This window comes from Cherax quadricarinatus, unplaced genomic scaffold, assembly GCF_038502225.1.
Source record: "Cherax quadricarinatus isolate ZL_2023a unplaced genomic scaffold, ASM3850222v1 Contig542, whole genome shotgun sequence".
NCBI lineage: Eukaryota > Metazoa > Arthropoda > Malacostraca > Decapoda > Parastacidae > Cherax > Cherax quadricarinatus.
The window spans coordinates 97,501-124,435 of NW_027195568.1; the positions used below are offsets into that span (position 1 = coordinate 97,501).

Below are 26,935 nucleotides of genomic sequence, written 5' to 3' on the forward strand. Positions count from 1 at the left end.
GCAGTGGAGATGTCATGTCTGAGGGCAATGTGTGGTGTGAATATAATGCAGAGAATTCGTAGTTTGGAAGTTAGGAGGAAGTGCGGGATTACCAAAACTGTTGTCCAGAGGGCTGAGGAAGGGTTGTTGAGGTGGTTCGGACATGTAGAGAGAATGGAGCGAAACAGAATGACTTCAAGAGTGCATCAGTCTGTAGTGGAAGGAAGGCGGGGTAGGGGTCGGCCTAGGAAAGGCTGGAGAGAGGGGGTAAAGGAGGTTTTGTGTGCGAGGGGCTTGGACTTCCAGCAGGCATGCGTGAGCGTGTTTGATAGGAGTGAATGGAGACAAATGGTTTTTAATACTTGACGTGCTGTTGGAGTGTGAGCAAAGTAACATTTATGAAGGGGTTCAGGGAAACCGGCAGGCCGGACTTGAGTCCTGGAGATGGGAAGTACAGTGCCTGCACTCTGAAGGAGGGGTGTTAATGTTGCAGTTTAAAAACTGTAGTGTAAAGCACCCTTCTGGCAAGACAGTGATGGAGTGAATGATGGTGAAAGTTTTTCTTTTTCGTGCCACCCTGCCTTGGTGGGAATCGGCCAGTGTGATTATAAAAAAAAAAAAAAACATACATACATACAGTGGACCCCCGGTTCACATTATTAATCCGTTCCTGAGAGCTCATCGTAAAGCAAAATTATCGGAAAGCGAATCAGTTTTCCCCATAAGAAATAATGGAAATCAAATTAATCCGTGCAAGACACCCAAAAGTATGAAAAAAAAAACTTTTACCACATGAAATATTAAGTTTAATGCAATAGAATAATTACAATAACAATAGAATGATTGACACTTACCTTTAATGAAGATCTGTGATGATTGATGGGATTGGAGGAGGGGAGAGTGTCAAAGTTTTTAATGTTTAGAAGGGGTATCGCTGTTTTGTAATCAAAGTTGCACCTTTTGGAAGAACAGCTTCCTTGATTGCCATTTTCCTGCTCACTGTAGTAGAGATGGTTGATTGAGATTTACTATACAACTTGGCTAGGTTCTACACACGCACTTCACTTTCATACTTTGCAATTATCTCTTTCTTCATTTCAATAGTCATTAGCACCCTTGGTCTCGATGGGTTGGCACTAGAATCTTTCCTGGGGCCCATGGTGACTTATTTTCCAGAAACAAGCACCAAAAACAGTGATAATATGGATAATACAGAATGTACTGAATGTATCCTTAGATGCGCGCACACTGGCTGGCTTGTAAACACTGGCACACACGGGGCAGTTCAGGTCACACGTGGACACGTCTCGTACGAATCGTATCGCATACTGGGTTTTGTAATGGGAACCGAGGCAAATTTTTTCGATATAATGCTTCGGATACCGAATTTATCGGATACCGATGACTTCGAGAACCGGGGGTCCACTGTATATATATAATTTTTTTTTCAAACAAGTCGGTCGTCTCCCACCTAGGCAGGGTGACCCAAAAAGAAAGAAAATCCCCAAAACAAAAATATTTTCATCATCATTCAACACCTTCAACTCACTAATACATAATCACTGTTTTTGCAGAGGTGCTCAGATACAACAGTTTAGAAGCATATATAAAGATACAGTATAAAAAGTGACCTGAAATAATATAATAAACTCCATATAGAATATAATATCAGGGCACCAATTATATATACGTGTATGCTGTCCTATTACACATCCCTCCAAACTGCCAATATCCTAAACCTCTCCTTTAACCCTTAAACTGTCCAAACAGATCTACGTTCTCATGTGTAGTGCTCCAAAAGTAGATCTACGTTTTTTAACACATTTTCAAATATAACAAAAAAAAATGTAGATCAAAGTTTTTTTTACAAGTTTTCAAATGTAAAAAAGAAAAAGCTCTGTTTTTTTACAGACTTTCAAATGTTGAAAAAACTTAGATCTACATTTGGACAGTTTAAGGGTTAAAGTGCAGGCATTGTACTTCCCATTTCTAGAACTCAAGTCTGGCTATATAAAAATAACCGGTTTCCCTGAATTCCTTCACTAAATATTACCTTGCTCACACTCCAGCAGCTCGTCAGGCCCCAAAACCATTCGTCTCCATTCACTCCTATCTAACACGCTCATGCACGCTTGCTGGAAATCCAAGCTCCTCGCCCACAAAACTTCCTTTACACCCTCTCTCTAACCTTTTCGAGGATGACCCCTACCCTGCCATCCTTTCCCTACAGATTTATACGCTCTCCATGTCATTCTGCTTTGATCCATTCTCTCTTAATGACCACACCACCTCAACAACCCCTCTTCAGCCCTCTGACTAATACTTTTATTAACTCCACACCTCCTAATTTTCATACAGTGGAACCTCAAAAATCGAACTTAATTCATTCCAGGAGCTAGTTCTAAATTCGAAAAGTCTGAAATTCGAAGCAATATTTCCCATAAGAAATAATGGAAATACAATTAATCCATTCTAGAAACCCAAAAATATTCACACAAAAATTACATTTTATAGAGATTAATTACAGTTTTACATACAACAAATACTATAGTTTTTAATTATGTATTACCTGGAGTTTACCTGGAGAGAGTTCCGGGGGTCAACGCCCCCGCGGCCCGGTCTGTGACCAGGCCTCCTGGTGGATCAGAGCCTGATCAACCAGGCTGTTGCTGCTGGCTGCACGCAAACCAACGTACGAGCCACAGCCCGGCTGATCAGGAACTGACTTTAGGTGCTTGTCCAGTGCCAGCTTGAAGACTGCCAGGGGTCTGTTGGTAATCCCCCTTATGTGTGCTGGGAGGCAGTTGAACAGTCTCGGGCCCCTGACATTTATTGTATGGTCTCTTAACGTGCTAGTGACACCCCTGCTTTTCATTGGGGGGATGGTGCATCGTCTGCCAAGTTTTTTGCTTTCGTAGTGAGTGATTTTCGTGTGCAAGTTCGGTACTAGTCCCTCTAGGATTTTCCAGGTGTATATAATCATGTATCTCTCCCTCCTGCGTTCCAGGGAATACAGGTTTAGGAACCTCAAGCGCTCCCAGTAATTGAGGCGTTTTATCTCCGTTATGCGCGCCGTGAAAGTTCTCTGTACATTTTCTAGGTCGGCAATTTCACCTGCCTTGAAAGGTGCTGTTAGTGTGCAGCAATATTCCAGCCTAGATAGAAAAAGTGACCTGAAGAGTGTCATCATGGGCTTGGCCTCCCTAGTTTTGAAGGTTCTCATTATCCATCCTGTCATTTTTCTAGCAGATGCGATTGATACAATGTTATGGTCCTTGAAGGTGAGATCCTCCGACATGATCACTCCCAGGTCTTTGACGTTGGTGTTTCGCTCTATTTTGTGGCCAGAATTTGTTTTGTACTCTGACGAAGATTTAATTTCCTCATGTTTACCATATCTGAGTAATTGAAATTTCTCATCGTTGAACTTCATATTGTTTTCTGCAGCCCACTGAAAGATTTGGTTGATGTCCGCCTGGAGCTTTGCAGTGTCTGCAATGAAAGACACTGTCATGCAGATTCGGGTGTCATCTGCAAAGGAAGACACGGTGCTGTGGCTGACATCCTTGTCTATGTCGGATATGAGGATGAGGAACAAGATGGGAGCGAGTACTGTGCCTTGTGGAACAGAGCTTTTCACCGTAGCTGCCTCAGACTTTACTCTGTTGACGACTACTCTCTGTGTTCTGTTAGTGAGGAAATTATAGATCCATCGACCAACTTTTCCTGTTATTCCTTTAGCACGCATTTTGTGCGCTATTACGCCATAGTCACACTTGTCGAAGGCTTTTGCAAAGTCTGTATATACTACATCTGCATTCTTTTTGTCTTCTAGCGCATTTAGGACCTTGTCGTAGTGATCCAATAGTTGAGACAGACAGGAGCGACCTGTTCTAAACCCATGTTGCCCTGGGTTGTGTAACTGATGGGTTTCTAGATGGGTGGTGATCTTGCTTCTTAGGACCCTTTCAAAGATTTTTATGATATGGGATGTTAGTGCTATTGGTCTGTAGTTCTTTGCTGTCGCTTTACTGCCCCCTTTGTGGAGTGGGCTATGTCTGTCTTTTTTAGTAACTGTGGGATGACCCCCGTGTCCATGCTCCCTCTCCATAGGATGGAAAAGGCTCGTGATAGGGGCTTCTTGCAGTTCTTGATGAACACAGAGTTCCATGAGTCTGGCCCTGGGGCAGAGTGCATTGGCATGTCATTTATCGCCTGTTCGAAGTCATTTGGCGTCAGGATAACATTGGATAGGCTTGTGTTAATCAAATTTTGTGGCTCTCTCATAAAAAATTCATTTTGATCTTCGACTCTCAGTCTGGTTAGCGGCTTGCTAAAAACTGAGTCATATTGGGACTTGAGTAGCTCACTCATTTCCTTGCTGTCATCTGTGTAGTAATGCATATAAAATAACATTTTTACTTACCTTTATTGAAGATTAGTGATGGATAGGGAGAGAGGAGAGAGGGAGTTGGGGTTAGTGTTTGGAAGGAGAATCCCTCTCCATGAGGACTTAAGGTAAAGCCCTCTCTGGGGTTACTTCCCTTCTCTGTCTTTTAATGCCACTAGGACCAGCTTGAGAGTCACTGGACCCCTGTCTCACAAAATAACTGTCCACAGTCCTCTGTTTCTGGTGCCTCTTTAACATTTCCCTAAAATGGGACATGGTTCTGTCACTGAACTTGTTGCAAAGATGGCTTGTTTCAGCTTGCTCAGGGTGGTACTTCTGCACAAACATTTGGACATCATTCCACTTGGCACAAATCTCCTTAATCTTTGAAGAAGGCACCTCATCCACTCCCTATATTAACACCTTTTGCAACATCAGCTTCCTTGATTTGTTCTTTCTTTGACAGGATAGAACTGATGGTTGACTTGTTTTTCCCATACATCCTGGCAAGCTCAACAAGTCTCACACCACTCTCATACTTCTGTATTATTTCCTTCTTCACATCTATGGTGTTTCTCACTTTCTTTACCACAGGGGTACCACTAGCAAGTTTCTTTGGGCCCATGGCAGCTTATTTCACAGTCCCACAAGCGCTAAACACAACGAAATAATCGTAAAATGCGTGAATGAGAGTGCAGGTTAGTGTTCACTCAAGCATAAACAAAGCTAGACTGCTCACGGCGCCTGCGTGGGGACGCGAACAGAGCGGGCGGCAGACAGGTCCTGTGAAGGCTTACTCAGCCCTGTAACAACTTCAGACAGTATTACCAAGGCTGGCTCCTCCTCAGGAAAATTAATGAATAGAAAAAGAAATAATTATTCACAAAGATAAACACTTTATTATTTTTTAATGCAAAGATAAAACAGTGAAACATGAAGGTGTAACCTATTTGAAAGAAAGATGAAAAATTAAATGAAAAAAATGACATTTGAATTCAACGCTAATATGTACAGTTATAATGGGGTGTCTGGTGGAGGTTGACACCGTCTTGTAGAAATTCTAGCCGTTACTGATGATGTGGGGGTGGGGGGTCACAGGTGTTGGTGACAACCCAACGGTTAGATCTTCACAGTCTATAGCCTTGAATAGTCAGTCCAGATGACAGGAAAGCAGGTTCTTTACCACTACAAAGGTGAGGGGTTGTTGTCTGCTGTCGCCTACAGTTAATCAGGCAGGTAGATCTGGACTTTTGCAAAAGTCCTTCTCCTTCAACACTTCTCATTGGTTGGCAGGCGACCCGATCTGTCATTCCAAGCTGGAATATGTGCACTAGCTGCATGATGTTCAATTACTCCTTCTTCTAATTGTTGTTGTGTAAAAGTTAACTTTTTATTCTCTAATTCAATGCGATATTTTTCGAGCTCGCGATCTTTTTCTCTCTCTCTTAACTCATGTTCTCTAGCTCTTTTCTCACATTCTCTAGCTCTTTCCTCAACTTCTCTATCCTTTGCTCTTTCCTCAAGTTCTCTTAATTTAACTTGTTCCTCACGTACTTTAGCTCTCTCCTCACGATCAAGTCTATCACGCTCCTTTTTGTCTTCTATCTCTCTTTCTAACTGTCTATCTTGGTTTTCTCTTTCAATTCGATCTCTCTCCTTTTTCTCCTCTCTTTCGATTCTCTCTCTCCTTTTTCTCCTCTCTCTCAAGGTTCTCTCTCTCCTTTCTTTCTCTTTCCTGGATCTTAGGGCTAATGAAAGCTTCTAAATTCTTCCCCGTTATTCCTAACTTACTCCCAGTGTTCATCCAAAACTGGTATTCCTCCATACTTGCAAGAATAACTTAAACTACCAGGGGAAAATGAAATGGATATATAAAAAAAACGGAGGGTTCAGTTCCTGCTCTGCTCAAACTGTAAATATATCGGAGGGTTCGATCCTTGCTTTGATTAAACAGTATGTGTAAATGAAAACGGAGGGCTCTATGCCGGCTCCAAGCAAACAGCAAGTAGAATGGGGTCCCTTGACCATCCAATCTTCTCACTAACAAATCAAGAGTGTCCTACGACAGTTCCCTTGATATAATAAAGAGCTCAATGAAACAATTTGTCACTGGAAAATCTCGGGTCCCTAGAGTCTATTCCTCCAAATCGTTTCAAGCTCAGAAATAAAGGTGACAGAATTAACTAGTATACCCTGACTTACAATAAATTGAGACTATAACAATCACCAAATCTTTTAAATACCTGCACTGTAGTCCTACCATAACTCACGAAATCGTAATGACACGATTGCAAACAAATCATACCCCGGCCGGGATTGAACCCATGGTCAGAGTCTCAAAACTCCAGACCGTCGCGTTAGCCACTAGACCAGCTAGCCACAATAAGATTCGTCCAACTAGGTATATTTCTACACCATAGGAAGGTTAGCATAGTGCCTATGCTAACCTTCCTATGGTGTAGAAATATACCTAGTTGGACAAATCTTATTATGGCTAGCTGGTCTAGTGGCTAACGCGACGGTCTGGAGTTTTGAGACTCTCTGACCGTGGGTTCAATCCCGGCCAGGGTATGGTCCTACCATAGAGAATGATTACTCATGGCTGGTGGTAACCGTCTGTGGTATGTGGCATTGAAGTTCCAATGGTAGATTCGAGATGGAGTTGAATCTTGATTCAGTCGAGTTGATCCTGGCAAAGTCGCCACTTGTGAAGGCTTACTCAGCCCTGTAACAACTTCAGACAGTATAAGGTGATGAGGGTATCAAGTGATTTAGATAAAGAAAAATTGGATATCAAATTGGGGAGGAGGAGTATGGAAGAAGTGAATGTTTTCAGATACTTGGGAGTTGATGTGTCGACGGATGGATTTATGAAGGATGAGGTTAATCATAGAATTGATGGGGGAAAAAAGGTGAATAGTGCGTTGAGGTATATGTGGAGACAAAAAAATGTTATCTATTGAGGCAGAAAAGGGAATGTATGAAAGTACAGGAGGGCCCCGCTTTACGGCGTTCCGCTTTACGGCGTTCCGCTAATACGGACATTTCAAATTATGACCAAAACTCACTATACGGCTCCCCCCACCTGACTTTCTAATACGGTCACCGTGCCCCACCCTGTTTGTTTACATTCTCCATGAGCTCAGTAAGCACTAAGTCTCTCCATTTTGTCTGGAAACTCCAAAATTTCAAATGTTTTTAAAAGTTATTTCATATTTTATATATACTCTGATAATTATACTTATGTATACCTGTACCTAAATAAACTTACATACATCGAGTCATTTAAATGTCGTATATTACGTTAATATACACATTTTCATTAATCCATCCATGATATTTTTTTCAAAATTATATAATAAACACGATGCATAACATATAAATAAGATAAATACACCCCACAGTAGAATAAATAAACAAATGTGAGATGTCGTAGCAGATGACTTGCACAAGTGGTGATAATAACAATACCGAGTCTCATTAAATGTCGTATATTACGGTAATATACACATTTTCATTAATCCATCCATGATATTTTTTTCAAAATTATATAATAAACACGATGCATAACATATAAATAAGATAAATACACCCCACAGTAGAATAAATAAACAAATGTGAGATGTCGTAGCAGACGACTTGCACAAGTGGTGATAATAACAATACCGAGTCTCATTAAATGTCGTATATTACGGTAATATACACATTTTCATTAATCCATCCATGATATTTTTTTCAAAATTATATAATAAACACGATACATAACATAAAAAGATGATAAATACACCCCACAATAGAATAAATAAACATAAATATAAGATGTGGGAGCCACATAACTTGTACAAGTGACGGCAAGAATAACATTTTCTCTAATCTAACATAAGAGTAAATGTGTTACTGGGGGTAACTGTAGAAAATTATTCCTTTCGTATGTATGTAAGTAAGTTTATTCAGGTATACACAAATACAGTTACATAGATTATCATACATAACAACATACGTGTAGAGAACCTAGGATAACCCAAAAAAGTCAGTGTGACTTATTTCCATTGCCTTCACTCAGAGCTTCATTTCTTCTCAAAATGATGTTACATGAGAATGGGAGTGTTCTTCTTTATTAATTCTACCGTATCAATGTAGAGACAACCTGTACACAATGTAACTTGTACACAAACCAGATGTGTACATTTCGTTTGTTTACAAAACTTACCTTCCCCTGGTTTGTTTACATAACTGCGCCTGCCCCCTCTCATGTACTCATTCTTTCTCTCATTTATTCGTTTTATCTCATTTACTTACTCCTGACCCTACATTAAGACTACAAATATTTTAAGGTAAGTAATGAGTGAACTGTATATACATTTTATCGCTCTGGGATGCTTAAATATCATAGAATAGTATGTGTGGGTGGGGTGGCCTGGTGAGGCTATTACAATACATACCACACTTGATTTCTTACAATAAATACTACTTGTCTCACCCTAGATTAAGACTATAAATATTTTAAGGTAAGTAATGAGTGCACTATGTGTGTATTGTACCTTTTTATTGTTTTTTGATGCCTGGTTCTATTGCTAACTTAATATATGTTAGTGTAAACTTGTTATCTAGTGTTTGTATGCATTTATAAGTGGAAAAAAAGGGTGTTCCACTTTACGGCGATTTCCGCTTTACGGCGGTAGCCTGGAACCTAACCCGCCGTATAAGTGGGGCCCTACTGTATAGTAGTACTAACACTCTTATATGGGTGTGAAGCTTGGGTTGTAAATGCAGCAGCAAGGAGGTGGTTGGAGGCAGTGAGATGTCCTGTTTAAGGGCATGTGTGGTGTAAATATTATGCAGAAAATTCGGAGTGTGGAAATTAGGAGAAGGTGTAGAGTTAATAAAAGTATTAGTCAGAGGGCTAAAGAGGGGTTGTTGAGGTGGTTTGGTCATTTAGAGAGAATTGATCAAAGTAGAATAACATGGAGAGCATTTAAATCTGTAAGGAAAGGAAGGCGGGGTAGGGGTCATCCTCGAAGAGGTTGGAAGGAAGGGGTAAGGGAGGTTTTGTGGGTGAGGGGCTTGGACTTCCAGCAGGCGTGCGTGAGCATGTTCAATAAGAGTGAATGGAGTTGAATGGTATTTGGGACGTGATGATCTGTTGGAGTGTGAGCAGGGTAATATTTAGTGAAAGGATTCAGGGAAACCGGTTATTTTTATATAGCCAGACTTGAGTCCTGGAAATGGGAAGTACAATGCCTGTACTCTAAAGGAGGGGTTCGGGATATTGGCAGTTTGGAGGGCTGTACAGTGGACCCCCGACATTCGATGGCATCGACATTCGATAAATCCAACATTTGATGCATTTTAACGCAAAAATTTCGCCTCAACATTCGATGGAAAACCCGAAATTCGATACAATTCGTACGAGACGTGTCCACCTATGGCCTGAACTGCATCGTGTGTGCCAGTGTTTACAAGCCAGTGAGTGTGCGTGCATCTAAGGATACATTCGGTACATTCCATATTATACATATTATCACTGTTTTTGGTGCTTGTTTCTACAAAATAAGTAACCATGGGCCCCAAGAAAGCTTCTAGTGCCAACCCTTCGAGAAAAAAGGTGCTAATGACTATTGAAATGAAGAAAGAGATAATTGCAAAGTACGAAAGTTGAGTGCGTGTGTCGGAGTGCATGATGATTTGGTAAAGAAATTGCCTGCAACTAGTGGTGATGTGAGTGAATTTAAGGCCAGCAAAGGTTGATTTGAAAGATTTAAGAATTGTAGTGGCATACACAGTGTGGTAAGGCATGGTGAGGCTGCCAGTTCAAGTCCTAATGGAAGGGGATTCCTCTTCTAAACACCAACACCATCCATACTCTCCCCTCCTCCCATCCCATCAATCATCACCAGATCTTTATTAAAGGTAAGTGTCAATTATTCTATTGTTATTAATCTATTGTTATTGTTGTTATTGTAATTATTCTATTGCATTAAACTTAATATATCATGTGGTAAATTTTTTTTTTTCGGACTTTTGCGTGTCTTGCACGGATTAATTTGATTTCCATTATTTCTTATGGGGAAAATTAATTCAACTTTCGATAGCTCTCAGGAACGGATTAGTATCGAATGTCGAGGGTCTACTGTATTGTTTATCTTTATACGTATATACTTCTAAACTGTTGTATTCTGAGCACCTCTGCAAAAACAGTGATTGTGTGAGTGAGGTGAAAGAGTTGAATGATGATGAAAGTATTTTCTTTTTGGGGATTTTTTTTTTCATTTTTGGGTCACCCTGCCTCGGTGGGAGATGGCCGACTTGTTATAACAAAAAAAAAAAAAATACACACACACACACACACACACACACACACACACACACACACACACACACACACACACACATGTGAGGAACTCAACAAGAGATTCAAAGAAGTGTTCACAGAGGAGACAGAAGGGGCTCCAGAAAGACGGAGAGGTGGGGCACACCACCATGTGCTGGACACAGTGCACACAACCGAGGAAGAAGTAAAGAGGCTTCTGAGTGAGCTAGATACCTCAAAGGCAATGGGGCCAGATAACATCTCCCCATGGGTATTGAGAGAGGGAGCAGAGGCACTATGTGTACCCCTAACAACAATATTCAATACATCTATCGAAATAGGGAGATTGCCTGAGGCATGGAAGACAGCATATGTAGTCCCAATCTTTAAAAAAGGAGACAGACATGAAGCATTAAACTACAGACCAGTGTCACTGACATGTATAGTATGCAAAATCATGGAGAAGATTATCAGGAGAAGAGTGGTGGAACACCTAGAAAGGAACGATCTCATCAACAGCAGCCAACATGGTTTCAGGGACGGGAAATCCTGTGTCACAAACCTACTGGAGTTCTATGACATGGTGACAGCAGTAAGACAAGAGAGAGAGGGGTGGATTGCATTTTCTTGGACTGCAAGAAGGCGTTTGACACAGTTCCACACAAGAGATTGGTGCAAAAACTGGAGGACCAAGCAGGGATAACAGGGAAGGCACTACAATGGATCAGGGAATACTTGACAGGAAGACAGCAGCGAGTCACGGTATGTGGCGAAGTGTCAGAGTGGGCACTTTTGACCAGCGGGGTCCCACAGGGGTCAGTCCTAGGACCAGTGCTGTTTCTGGTATTTGTGAACGACATGACGGAAGGAATAGACTCTGAGGTGTCCCTGTTTGCAGATGACGTGAAGTTGATGAGAAGAATTCACTCGATCGAAGACCAGGCAGAACTACAAAGGGATCTGGACAGGCTGCAGACCTGGTCCAGCAATTGGCTCCTGGAGTTCAATCCCACCAAGTGCAAAGTCATGAAGATTGGGGAAGGGCAAAGAAGACCACAGACGGAGTACAGTCTAGGGGGCCAGAGACTACAAACCTCACTCAAGGAAAAAGATCTTGGGGTGAGTATAACACCAGGCACATCTCCTGAAGCGCACATCAACCAAATAACTGCTGCAGCATATGGGCGCCTAGCAAACCTCAGAACAGCATTCCGACATCTTAATAAGGAATCATTCAGGACCCTGTACACCATGTACGTTAGGCCCATATTGGAGTATGCGGCACCAGTTTTGAACCCACACCTAGCCAAGCACGTAAAGAAACTAGAGAAAGTGCAAAGGTTTGCAACAAGACTAGTCCCAGAGCTAAGAGGTATGTCCTACGAGGAGAGGTTAAGGGAAATCAACCTGACGACACTGGAGGACAGGAGAGATAGGGGGGACATAACGACATACAAAATACTGAGAGGAATTGACAAGGTGGATGAAGACAGGATGTTCCAGAGATTGGACCCAGTAACAAGTTGACACAGTTGGAAGCTGAAGACACAGATGAATCACAGGGATGTTAGGAAGTATTTCTTCAGCCACAGAGTAGTCAGTAAGTGGAATAGTTTGGGAAGTGATGTAGTGGAGGCAGGATCCATACATAGCTTTAAGCAGAGGTATGATAAAGCTCACGGCTCAGGGAGAGTGACCTAGTAGCGATCAGTGAAGAGGCGGGGCCAGGAGCTCGGACTCGAACCCCGCAACCTCAACTAGGTGAGTACACACACACACACACACACACACACACACACACACACACACACACACACACACACACACACACAAACATGGGGGTCCCGAAACATGGAGAGCCAAGGTGATGGATGTTGTGCTGGCAAATCTCATGCACCAATATGTTAGGGATACTACCAGAGAGAGAGAGGGGAGGATGAACCAGCAAGACTGGATCTCGTGTTCACCCTTAGTAGCTTAGACATTGAGCACATCACATATGAAAGGCCCCATGGAGCTAGTGACCACGTAGTTATGAGCTTTGAATGCATTGTGGAGCTAAAAGTGGAGAGGGTAACAGGAGTAGAAAGGGAAAAGCTAAACTATAAAAGGGGGACTACACAGGAATGAGGACATTCCTGCAGGAGGTTCAGTGGGAACAGGAGTTGGTAGGAAAATCAGTAAACGAAATGATGGACTTTGTAACAACAAAATGCAAGGAGGCAGAGGAAAGGTTTGTTCCCAAGGGTAACAGAAATAATGGGAAGGACAGAACGAGCCCTTGGTTTACCCGAAGGTGCAGGGAGGCAAAAACTATGTGCTCTTGAAAATGGAACAAGTACAGAAGGCAAAGGACTCAGGAGAATAAAGAGATTAATCGATGAGCCAGAAACGAGTATGCACAGATAAGGAGGGAGGCGCAGCGGCAGTATGAAAATGACATAGCATCGAAAGTCAAGTCTGACCCGAAATTACTCTACAGCCACATCAGGAGGAAGACAACAGTCAAGGACCAGGTAATCAGGTTGAGGAAAGAAGGTGGGGAGCTCACAAGAAACGACCAGGAGGTATGTGAGGAGCTCAACATGAGGCTAAAGGGACAACAGGAAGACAAAACAGTGACGTACAGCAACAAGGGATATACCAACAAGTGTTGGATGAATTACACACAACTGAGAAGGAGGTGGAGAAGCTCCTAAGTGACCTTGATACCTCAAAGGCGGTGGGACCGGACACTACGTGTGCCACTAACCAAAATCTTCAACACTTCCCTTGAAACTGGGCAACTACCTGAAGTATGGAAGAAGGCAAATGTAGTACCCATCTTTAAGAAGGGAGACAGTCCATCTCACACTTTGCAAAAAAATGATATACCAACAAATGAATTACACACAACTGAGAAGGAGGTGGAGAAGCTCCTAAGTGACCTTGATACCTCAAAGGCGGTGGGACCGGACACTACGTGTGCCACTAACCAAAATCTTCAACACTTCCCTTGAAACTGGGCAACTACCTGAAGTATGGAAGAAGGCAAATGTAGTACCCATCTTTAAGAAGGGAGACAGAAATGAAGCACTAAATTATAGACCAGTGTCACTGACAAGTATAGTATGCAAAGTCTTGGAAAAGATTATCAGGAGGAGAGTGGTGGAGCACCTGGAGCGGAACAAGATTATAAACGACAGACAGCACGGATTCATGGAAGGCAAATCCTGTGTCACAAACCTACTAAAGTTTTATGATGAGGTAACTGAAGTAAGAAATGAAAGGGAGGGATGGGTTGATTGCATTTTCTTGGACTGCAAGAAGGCCTTCGACACAGTTCCTCACAAAAGATTAGTACAGAAGCTAGAGGAACAGGCACGTATAACAGGAAGGGCACTACAGTGGATCAGAGATTACCTAACAGCGAGTCATGGTCCGTGATGAGGTATCACAGTGGGCGCCAGTGGCGAGCGGGGTCCCACAGGGGTCAGTCCTGGGACCAGTGCTATTCTTGGTATATGTGAACGACATGACGGAAGGGATAGACTCAGAAGTATCCCTGTTTGCAGATGACGTGAAGTTAATGAGGAGATTAAATCAGACGCGGACCAGACAGGTTTACAAAGAGACCTGGACAGGCTGGATGTGTGGTCCAGAAACTGGCTCCTAGAATTTAACCCTGCTAAATGCAAAGTCACGAAGATCGGAGGAGGGCAAAGAAGACTGCAGACAGAGTATAGGCTAGGTGGCCAAAGGCTGCAAACCTCACTCAAGGAGAAAGACCTAGGAGTGAGTATAATACCGAGTACATCGCCAGAAGCACACATTAACCAGATAACTGCTGCGGCATATGGGCGCTTGGCAAACCTGAGAATAACGTTCCGGTACATCAGTAAGGAATCATTCAAGACTTTATACACTGTGTATGTCAGGCCCATACTGGAGTACGCAGCACCAGTTTGGAACACACAAATGGTCAAACACGTCAAGAAATTAGAGAAAGTGCAAAGGTTTGCAACAAGGCTAGTTCCAGAGCTAAGGGGAATGTCCTATGAAGAAAGGTTAAGGGAAATCGGCCTGACAACACTGGAGGACAGGAGGGTCAGGGGAGACATGATAACAACATACAAAATACTGCATGGAATAGACAAGGTGGACAGAGACAGGATGTTCCAGAGATGGGACACTGAAACAAGGGGTGACAATTGGAAGCTGAAGACTCAGATGAGTCAAAGGGATGTTAGGAAGTACACCTACCATCCGACTTACGATGGAGTTCGGTTCCGAGAAACTGGTCGTAAGTCGAAATGGTCGTAAGTCAAACTTTACTACTGAATATCAACAAAACATTTTTGCAATGACTTTATTTTGTTTTATTTTGGTATTTCATGTTTTACTTTACTTTTTGTTGTTAGTACTGTATTTTATACTGTAAGGTTTAGGATAAACACTGTGTGCAACACAAATAGTTGTTTATTTCCCAGAAATTTGGCATAAAAAACACGGTCGTAAGTCGAGTGGTCGTAAGTCGAGCAGGTCGTAATTCGGATGGTAGGTGTATTTCTTCAGTCATAGAGTGGTTAGGAAGTGGAATAGTCTGGCAAGCGATGTAGTGGACGCAGGAACTATACATAGTTTTAAGACAAGGTATGATAAGGCTCATGGAGCAGGGGGAGAGAGGACCTAGTAGTGGTCGGTGAAGAGGCAGGGCCAGGAGCTGAGTCTCGACTCCTGCAACCACAATTAGGCGAGTACAAACACACACACACACACACGCACACATGCACACACACACACACACACACACACACACACACACACACACACACACACACACACACACACACACACACACACACACACACACACACACACACACGCGCACGCGCACACACACACACACGTGCACACACACACACACACGTGCGCACACACACACACACACACACACACACACACACACACACAGAAACAAGAGGCCACAATTGGAAGTTGAAGACACAAATGAGTCAGAGAGATAGTAGGAAGTATTTCTTCAGTCATAGAGTTGTAAGGCAGTGGAATAGCCTAGAAAATGACGTAGTGGAGGCAGGAACCATACACAGTTTTAAGACGAGGTTTGATAAAGCTCATGGAGCGGGGAGAGAGAGGGCCCAGTAGCAACCGGTGAAGAGGCGGGGCCAGGAGCTAAGACTCGACCCCGGCAACCACAAATAGGTGAGTGAGTACACACACGCACATATGCACACATGCACACATACACACACACACACACACACACACACACACACACACACACACACACACACACACACACACACACACACACACACACACACACCTACACACCTACAACAGGCCTAGTGTCTAATCGACATGTGCCTAGGACAAAATGGTAACTAACACACACACACACCTACACACACCTACACACCTACACACCTACAACAGGCCTAGTGTCTAATCGACATGTGCCTAGGACAAAATGGTAACTAACACACACACACACACACACACACACACACACACACACACGCACACACACACACTCGTGGAGGAGTCACGCGGTTTTAGCTCGTGTTTTGGTGGTAATTTCTGACTGTGCCATAAGGAATAGAGTGTGGGATATAGGCGTGTGCACGCATAAGAGTGCATATAATCACTTAAGCCCCGAAAAAAGGAAATATAAGTGATCACAGAAAAGAAAAAAAAGGAAATATTGGCTGAGTGTTTAGTGAGGGCCGTTGGGAGGGTGAACGGTTGTGTCAGGCCTAAATAGTGTTGCCATAATAACGCTGTGAGGTTTTTTGAAGAATAAGTGCGACTCAAGACCAGGGAGATAAGAGATATGTATAGATGTCAGTAAATACAGTGAGTGAGTGAAAAAATTAGAAGAGCTAGAGACTATAGTGCATACAGGAAGTTAGTGGAAAAATTACCGAGAAGCATCAAACTTCAACTTCTGGGACAGGCCAGACCCGCAACGTTACTCCACTGCCAGCCGCAAGTAATATTCACCTAGTTTGAGTTGCGTGGGGTCAATAGTACCTGTCTCTAACTGTAATAGGGGGTCACTCTTCTCGAGCTATCAGAATTAGAATAAGCAGCATTTACTGGCATTTAATAAAATTTAGAGGTAGCGGCATATAGGCGAAGCCTAGTGTATTTATTTTTTAACGTAATTTTAAATGCATAAGAGAGTACAGTGGGAACCAAGAGATCGGGTACATATACAATACATGTGTAGTACATACGTGGGAAATAAGGACTGTTTACATAAACATATGCACACACTAGGTGAGGACAGCTCTGCTGTTAGGCACTTGAATAGCTGTAGCACACACACACACACACACACACAAGGAATAGACTCTGAAGTGTCCCTGTTCGCAGATGACGTGAAGTTGATGAGAAGAATTAAATCGGACGAGGATGAGGCAGGACTGCAAAGAGACCTGAAGAGGCTGGACATGTGGTCCAGTAACTGGCTTCTCGAATTCAATCCAGCCAAATGCAAAGTCATGAAGATTGGGGAGGGGCAAAGAAGACCGCAGACAGAGTATAGGCTAGGTGGACAAAGACTACAGACCTCGCTCAGGGAGAAAGACCTTGGGGTGACCATAACACCGAGCACATCACCGGAGGCACACATCAACCAAATAACCGCTGCAGCATACGGGCGCCTGGCAAACCTGAGAATAGCGTTCCGATACCTTAATAAGGAATCGTTCAAGACACTGTACACTGTGTATGTTAGGCCCATACTGGAGTATGCAGCACCAGTCTGGAACCCACACCTGGTCAAGCACGTCAAGAAGTTAGAGAAAGTACAAAAGTTTGCAACAAGGCTAGTCCCAGAGCTCAAGGGAATGTCGTATGAGGAAAGGTTAAGGGAAATCGGACTGACGACACTGGAGGACAGAAGGGTCAGGGGAGACATGATAACGACATACAAGATACTGCGGGGAATAGACAAGGTGGACAGAGATAGGATGTTCCAGAGAGGGGACACAGGGACAAGGGTTCACAACTGGAAGCTGAAGACTCAGACGAGTCACAGGGACGTTAGGAAGTATTTCTTCAGTCATAGAGTTTTCAGCAAGTGGGATAGCCTAGCAAGTGAAGTAGTGGAGGCAGGAACCATACATAGTTTTAAGAAGAGGTATGACAAAGCTCAGGAAGCAGAGAGAGAGAGGATCCAGTAGCGATCTGTGAAGAGGCAGGGCCAGGAGCCGAGTCTCGACCCCTGCAACCACAATTAGGTGAGTACACACACACACACACACACACACATCCACACAAATCCACACACATCCACACACATCCACACACATCCACACACATCCACACACATCCACACACATCCACACACATCCACACATATCCACACATATCCACACATATCCACCCCCCCCCACACACACACATTGCCAGACTCGCACATACACTCCCCCCCTCCCCCACCAACATCTCACTCCTTCACCTGATCCCTCCCCTCCCTCTTTCACCCTCCCCCTTCCCACCTCTCCCTCCTTCCCCCCTCTCCCTCCTTCCCCCTCTCCCTCTCCCACTCACCCACTTGCTTCACTCTCCTTCCCACTCCCCCTTCCCACTAATCTCCCACATAGCCACAGTTCCTCCTCTACCTCCCCCCCCCCCACACTCTGACATACACAATATAACCTAACATACAGAATTACATAGGTTTCCCACTCTGAGGCAATCAGGATAAAACAAAAATGGGCTGCCAGAGAGCAACAAGATAAACCAAGAGACAGGAGGAGGAAACTGCAAAGGAAGATTGGGCAGCAGAGCTCACAAAAAGGGAACATGAATGGGAAAAGAAACTAGAAGAACTTAGCATGAGAATGGAAGAGAGGATAAACATGGAAAGCAGGAAGTGGGAGGTGCAAGTCAAAGCAGCAGAGGCCAGGATACAGAGTTTAGAAGAGGAACTGAAAAATCTGAAACAGCCTAAAGAACTAAAGAACATTTTGGGATTGACAACAGAGACTGCTACCTCAGTCACAAATAAGGGGACTGTAGGGAAAAAAGGAGCAAAACAGCATTTAGAAGCTCAATCAGTAGAGAATGTAGTAAATGAAAGACCTAAGCTATATGTGGAGGCCCTAACAGACCACAGCAGAGCCCAGGGAAAGCCGAGAAGGGAAAATGATAGGCCACTGAGCCCAAGTACATTAGCTAGTGAAACTGAAGAAAGGAAAGCTGCAATGGAGGAAATCAAATTGAATGAGAGGATACACAGGGATATGCAGTGGGAGAATGAAAGGGTGAGGTCAGTCTTTGTGTATGGACTCCAGGAAGTTGAAGGGGAAACATATGAAGCCAGAAAACAAGGGGAAAAAAAAGCAATTGAAAGAATCATGAAAGCAATAGGAGAAGACGACATGACCCAGCTGGAAAATTTTCGGAGAATAGGGGGGTATGTAAAAAAAAGAACCCGGCCAGTGAAAGTGACCTTCAAGGCAGAATCGACTCGGAACAGGATCCTGCAGGAGAAAGCACGATTAAGGGACATGCCGGCATACAGGAAGGTGTATCTCAACCGCGACAGAACACAAGCAGAAAGGCAGAAACAGAGATGGTACAAAGGCGAAAGGAGGAAAGAGAGGGGATGGAGAAGACAGACAGGAGATCCCAGTCACAGGAAGATCAAATGCAGCCTCCCTCACAACTTCCTATAGAAGCCTCCCAACCAGGTCAACCCCAGTGCAACCAAACACTCTAAACCAAAACACCCATGCCACATCCAATGCCCCCACCCACTGCATTACAAACTCCACCCCCACAGCAACCACCCATAGTTCCTTATCAGGTCTCCCACTTCCCCAACCCCAGTACACCTCCCAGACCACAATCTTAGAAAAGAAGTTGAAGGTGTGGTATACAAATGCAGATGGAATAACAAATAAGTATGAGGAGTGGCATGAAAGAATCAAAGAGACATCCCCAGACATAATAGCACTCACAGAAACAAAACTCACCAGAATAATAACAGATTCAATCTTTCCAACCGGATATCAAATCCTCAGGAAAGACAGAGGGAGGAGAGGGGGAGGAGGAGTTGCACTGCTCATTAAAAACCAGTGGGGGTTTGAGAAAATGGAAGGAATGGATGGCATGGGCGAAAGGGACTACTTAGTAGGAACAATCCAGTCTGAGGGACATAAGGTGATAATTGCAGTAATGTACAACCCACCACAGAACTGCAGGAGGCCAAGAGAAGAATACGATGAGAGCAACAGAGCAATGGTCGACACACTAGCCGAGGTGGCCAGGAGAGCACACATGGGGGGAGCAAAGTTACTAGTTATGGGTGATTTCAATCACAAGGAGATTGACTGGGAAAACCTGGAGCCCCATGGGGGTCCCGAAACATGCAGAGCCAAGATGATGGATGTGGTACTGGAAAACCTCATGCATCAACATGTTAGAGACACTACCAGAGAGAGAGGAGAGGATGAACCAGCAAGACTGGACCTTGTATCCACCTTGAGTAGTTCTGACATCGAGGATATCATGTATGAAAGGCCCCTGGGAGCTAGTGATCATGTGGTTCTGTGCTTCGACTACATAGTTGAGCTCCAAGTGGAAAGAGCAGCAGGAATAGGGTGGGAAAAACCAAACTACAAAAGGGGGAACTATTCAGGCTTGAGGAACTTCCTTCAAGACATTCAGTGGGAGAGGGAACTGACAGGAAAACCAGTACAAGAAATGATGGACTATGTGGCAACAAAATGCAAGGAGGCAGAGGAGAGGTTTGTTCCCAAGGGAAACAGAAATAATGGGAAGAACAGAACGAGTCCTTGGTTCACCCAAAGGTGTAGGGAGGCAAAAAACTAGGTGTACTAGAGAATGGAAAAGGTACAGAAGACAGAGAACTCAGGAAAATAAAGAGATTAGCCGAAGAGCCAGAAACGAATATGCACAGATAAGAAGGGAGGCTCAGCGGAAATACGAAAATGACATAGCAACGAAAGTCAAGACTGACCCGAAGCTGTTGTACAGCCACATCAGGAGGAAAACAACAGTCAAGGACCAGGTAATCAGATTGAGGAAGGGTGATGGGGAATTCACAAGAAACGACCGGGAGGTAAGTCAGGAGCTCAACACAAGATTTAAAGAAGTATTTACAGTGGAAACCAGTAGGACTCCAGGAAATCAGAGCAGGGGGGTGCACCAGCAAGTGCTGGATGAGGTACATATAACCAAGGAGGAGGTGAACAGGGACGTTAGGAAGCATTTCTTCGGTCATAGAGTCATCAGGAAGTGGAATAGCCTAACAAGTGAAGTAGTGGAGGCAGGAACCATACATAGTTTTAAGAAGAGGTATGACAAAGCTCAGGAAGCAGAGAGAGAGACGATCCAGTAGCGATCAGTGAAGAGGCGGGGCCAGGAGCTGAGTCTCGACCCCTGCAACCACAATTAGGTGAGTACAATTAGGTGAGTACACACACACACACACACACACACACACACACACACACACACACACACACACAAGGGCTAAGAATTGTGACTTGACCCCCTGTATCAACATATAGGAGAGTATACACACACATTGTGAGTCATTCATTCAACTGCTACCTTGTCAGGAACATTGTGACTTCACATTTCAGATGACCCTCTGAACCATTCCTTTAGAGCAGTGCATGCACTGCACACACTGCACTTTCCACCTCCAGGACTTAGTCTAGCTAACTGATTTCCCCAAATCCCTTCATAAATGTTACCTTGCTCACACTCCAACAGCATATTAAGTGAAGGCTACTCATCTCCACTGGCTCGGATCTATGTTGCTCACCTAAGCCTATTGGATGTTGAAGCCCTTAGCAGTAAAAAAACTTCTTACACCCTCTCCCTCCAACCTTTCTTGGGATGACCCCTACCCTGTCATTTCTCCGTCCCAAATTTAATACCCTTGTAGTCATCATATTTTGCTCTGTCCTCTCTAAATACCCAAACCACCTCAATAACCCCTCCTCAGCCCTCTGAATTATACTTTTGATAACCCCACACCTAACTGGCACACTTGAAATTTTCTGCATGATACTCATACCACACATAACCATCAAACACATCTCTGCCTCCAGCCTCCTCATAACTGAAACATTTAAAACACCATGTTTCACACTCATATAAGAGTGTTGGTGCCTCTGTACTCTAGTACATATCTCTCTCTAATCTATGGGGTGGCCTGGTGGCTAAAGCTCCCGCTTCGCACACGGAGGTTCCGGGTTCGATTCCCGGCGGGTGGAAACATTTCGACACGTTTCCTTACACCTGTTGTCCTGTTCACCTAGCAGCAAATAGGTACCTGGGTGTTAGTTGACTGGTGTGGGTCGCATCCTGGGGGGCAAGATTAAGGACCCCAATGGAAATAAGTTAGACAGTCCTCGATGACGCACTGACTTTCTTGGGTTATCCTGGGTGGCTAATCCTCTGGGGTTAAAAATCCGAACGAAATCTTATCTTATCTTATCTTAAAGCTCTTTGTCTCCTCAAATGTGACAAACCACCCGCCTTTTTTCCATCGTGACTCAAGAAATCGTAATGACACGTGGCTAACGCGACGGGCTGGAGTTTTGAGACTATGACCGCGGGTTCAGTCCCGGCCAGGGGTATGGTTTTTTCCATCATTTTTCATATACCCATCTGCCAACAAATCCACTCCCACATAGTATGTGAATACATTTGCTTCCTCCATACTCCCTCCAATTTGATATTCAATCTTTCATTGCCTATATATTTTTTATTACTGTCATTATCTTGCTCTTTTCCCATGTTCACATACCCTCCTGCATTCATCCACTAATCCTTACAACCTCTCTTCAGAATCTCCTAAAGAACTATATCATCAGCAGTGAGCAACTGTGACAACTCCTACTTTGTATCACATTTGTTATCTTTTAGTCCCCCACCTCCTCCCAAAACCCTAGCATTCATTTCTTTTACAACTCCCATCTGTAGTATATGTTAAACAACTATGGTGGAATCACACATCCCCAGCTAAGGCCTACTGTTACTGGGAAATAATTTCCCTCGCTCTCCTAACCTGAGCCTCATTATCTGCATAAAAACTTTTACTGCTACTAGTATCTACCACTTGTTCCATACATTTGTAACATTTGTCTCATTGCTTCCCTATCCATCCAACCATATGCTTATTCTAAATCCCTAAATGCAACGATAAGCTGCATTTGCCTTTTGTGGTGAATAATTTCTCCATTCTCTCAATAAAGAGTCAGGTTGAGGAATTTGTGGCTTTGGTAGGATTGTGAAACATGAAAGCTTTGAAGATTTACACGAACCAGATGTATATGAACTGTTGGATGATGATGATGATGATGATGAACTAACTGCAGCAGAAATCCTGCAGCTCAGTTTCTAGTTATGAGAGAAGCATATAAATGAAAAGGATGAAGAAGAAGCGCCTGAAGATAAACAGTTAACACTGCAGGAATTGAATGAGCAATTCCATATTATTGATAAGGTTGTAAAATTTTTCACTGAAAAGGATCCTGACAAGTCTAAAAGCATTGTTGTGAAGAGGACTTTGGAGCAGGTAATGATGCCTCATTGTCAGCTATATAAAGTACTGTAGGATAAAACAGACCAGAGACACATTACAGAATATGTGAATATAACCATCAACTACTGACAGCTCTGTATTCACATCAACACAAGATCCACAGTCATTCACACACACTTCCGTATCAACATGCAACAATAATTAGACTGGAGTTTACCTGGAGAGAGTTCCGGGGGTCAACGCCCCCGCGGCCCGGTCTGTGACCAGGCCTCCTGGTGGATCAGAGCCTGATCAACCAGGCTGTTGCTGCTGGCTGCACGCAAACCAACGTATGAGCCACAGCCCGGCTGATCCGGAACTGACTTTAGGTGCCTGTCCAGTGCCAGCTTGAAGACTGCCAGGGGTCTGTTGGTAATCCCCCTTATGTGTGATGGGAGGCAGTTGAACAGTCTCGGGCCCCTGACACTTATTGTATGGTCTCTTAACGTGCTAGTGACACCCCTGCTTTTCATTGGGGGGATGGTGCATCGTCTGCCAAGTCTTTTGCTTTCGTAGTGAGTGATTTTCGTGTGCAAGTTCGGTACTAGTCCCTCTAGGATTTTCCAGGTGTATATAATCATGTATCTCTCCCTCCTGCGTTCCAGGGAATACAGGTTTAGGAACCTCAAGCACTCCCAATAATTGAGGTGTTTTATCTCCGTTATGCGCGCCGTGAAAGTTCTCTGTACATTTTCTAGGTCGGCAATTTCACCTGCCTTGAAAGGTGCTGTTAGTGTGCAGCAATATTCCAGCCTAGATAGAACAAGTGACCTGAAGAGTGTCATCATGGGCTTGGCCTCCCTAGTTTTGAAGGTTCTCATTATCCATCCTGTCATTTTTCTAGCAGATGCGATTGATACAATGTTATGGTCCTTGAAGGTGAGATCCTCCGACATGATCACTCCCAGGTCTTTGACGTTGGTGTTTCGCTCTATTTTGTGGCCAGAATTTGTTTTGTACTCTGATGAAGATTTAATTTAAATTGTATTAATTTGTACAAAGTTCTTTACCTCACATTAAGCTATTTTTCATAAGTATCCATTATCAGGAATTTATCCTCATTATGAGAGGCTTCATAACAATGTTGGAGTACAGTGGAACCTTGGTTTTCGTTTGCCCTGGTTTTCATCGAATTTGGTTTTCAACAACTTTTTTTGTCAAAATTTTGTTCCAGTTTTCGTTCATCACCTGTTTTCATCGGTCAGCCATACAAAACGTGTCCGCCTGCCTGCGCCCACACAAAGCATCCCATGCGTTCCTAGTCAGCCTGGCTTTGTTTCTCGTCAAGTGAGCAATACCCTGCGCATTCATTCGAAATATTTCGTAATAATCCATTGTTTTTTGTGCTTGTTTATTGAGTGTGACTGCTAAATAAGCCACCATGGAGCCAAAGAAAGTTCCGAGTACCAGCCCTTTGATAAAGAACACGATAGAATTCATTTGTGGCCAGAATGTGTCCAAGAGAAGGATTTTGAAGGGTTTGAGGCTGACCCTGACAATCCTACACCTGTTGTGGAATCTGTTGTGGGTTGGGGAAAGTCCATGGGGTTGGATGTGAGTGACCAGAATGTGGAAGAGTTGGTGGATGACCACAGGGAAGAGCTAGCCACCGAAGACCTGCAACACCAACTAGAACAGCAACAGATTGCAGGTGACGAAATTGCTTCAGAGGAGGAGGAAGAGAGAGGGGAGAATGTGCCTTCTTCAGTGATTAACCCTTTGAGTATTTTGGTCATATATATACATCTTACGAACCAATGTGTTTGACATTTATATACTAAAAAATTCTAGCGACTTCAAATCAAGCAGGAGAGAGCTGGTAGGCGCACATGTGAGAGAATGGGTATGTGTGGTCAGTGTGTGCAGTATAAAAAAAATCCTTCAGCATGCAGTGCATGATGAGAAAAAAAAAAAACTCCGACCATGTTTTTGGATTAAAACACCGACATTGAGGTGTATTTTCATATAGTATTTATGGTTGTATTCTGTTTTCTTGGTCTCATTTGATAGACTGAAAACATATTATAGGAATGGAAGTGATTCTGATTGGTTTTACTATGAAAAGGATCTTGAAATGGAGCTCAAAGTGGCAGAAATGTTCGATTTTTGCTGATGTTCAAGAGTAAACAAATGATGTCATTGTCTAATAAATGTCCAACTAGCCATTCTAATATGCAGTCACGAATGGGTTGACATTATTTATACAATTATTACAATATTGCAGTAGTCTGCATAACAGTAAATCTTCTATTTTTTGTGTGAATAAAAATTCAAAATAGAAAGCAAGAGGATTATAACAGGGGCCTGGAGACATGACTGATGAACAGAGAAAATGTTATTTTAGTGTCAGGAATGTCTGCATTGTTCATTCTGCACCCTATTTTGAAATTGACATATTTTTTAATTTGCATGAAATTGGCCATATTGCCAATTTCTGACCACTTTATTGGGTAGTTGAAATCGGTAAATGGGCGGTTTCTGTACTCAGTTGATAGAATAAATGGAGTTCTAAAGAAATAGCTATGAGTTTGGTGGACTGGGACAATGGAATTGACTGAAAATAGGGTTTAAAGTGGGTGAAATCGCCAATGTGTAAATGTCGCCAAGGTCACTAGCTTCGCGAGAGCATAATTCCGTAAGTTTTCCATTGAATTTCATACTTTTGGTGTCATTACCATTGGGAAAAGATTGTCTTTCATTTCATAAGAATTTTTTTTTTTTTTTTTTTCAAATATTTTGTGACACCAGGAGACACCTCAGGATTTGGGGTTGCGATAGTCAAAGGGTTAAGGACATGTGTAAAGTGGAGTGAGTTGCAAAGTTTTGTGGAGAAATGTCACCCAAACAATGCTGTTGCAAGGCATGCCTGCACATGTTCAGTGACAATGCAGATCTTAAAGAGATACCAGAAACAGACCTCTCTGGGTAGATTTTTTGTGCAACAGGGGTCCAGTGCCTGTAAAAGACAAAGAAGGGAAGTAACCCCAGATTGGGACTTAATACCTGAAGTCCTTATGGAGGGGGATTCCTCTTCCAACCAATAACCTCTCCTCCTCCCTCTCCACTCCTAGCGTCTTCCATACGTGAACAAGTCTTCAATAAAGGAAAAAGTGATATTAAATGTTCATTTATCCATTTCATTGGTCCCTTATATTTATTTCTCACTGTTTTCTGTATGTAAAACTATAGTTATTCTCTATAAAATGTATTTTTTGTTAATACTTTTGGGTGTCTGGAATGGATTAATTGGATTTATATTATTTCTTAAGGGAAATATTGCTTCAGTTTTTGTCGAATTCGGTTTTCGTCAGACTTTCTGGAACGAATTAATGGTGAAAACTTGGGCTCCACTGTATTTTGACTCCTTCTTCACGGCCTGAAACATTAGCCTTAACCTTGAGCTGTGTTTGAGGTGATGGTGGTTGCCTAGCTCCTGGGCCCTTTTAGGGTGTTTAGCCAAATCTCATGAGGCTCTTGATGTTGAACTTATGCTTCTGGATCTCTTAACCCTTTCACTGTTGCAACCTGTGAAGCTAAACCTTTCACTGTTGCGACCCGTGAAGCTAAAAGTATTTTTAATGTCATGATTTAAAAAGAAAAATTTACTAGGAATGAAACCAAGAAAATAAAGATCCCATTAGCACTTAGAGATGTGAAGACAGCTTCTAGGACAAGTGTT

At 43.2% G+C, this 26,935-nt stretch overlaps 1 protein-coding gene across 1 annotated transcript in view; it reads left to right on the top strand.

Moving 5' to 3' along the window:
• LOC128703090 (uncharacterized) overlaps positions 1-26,935 on the top strand; it is a 122,401-nt gene that overhangs the window by 89,360 nt on the left and 6,106 nt on the right. The window contains exons 6-7 of the mRNA XM_070080505.1: positions 22,959-23,068; positions 24,707-24,963. Coding sequence (XP_069936606.1) covers positions 22,959-23,068; positions 24,707-24,963 — 367 coding nt within the window. The remainder of the gene's footprint in view (positions 1-22,958; positions 23,069-24,706; positions 24,964-26,935) is intronic.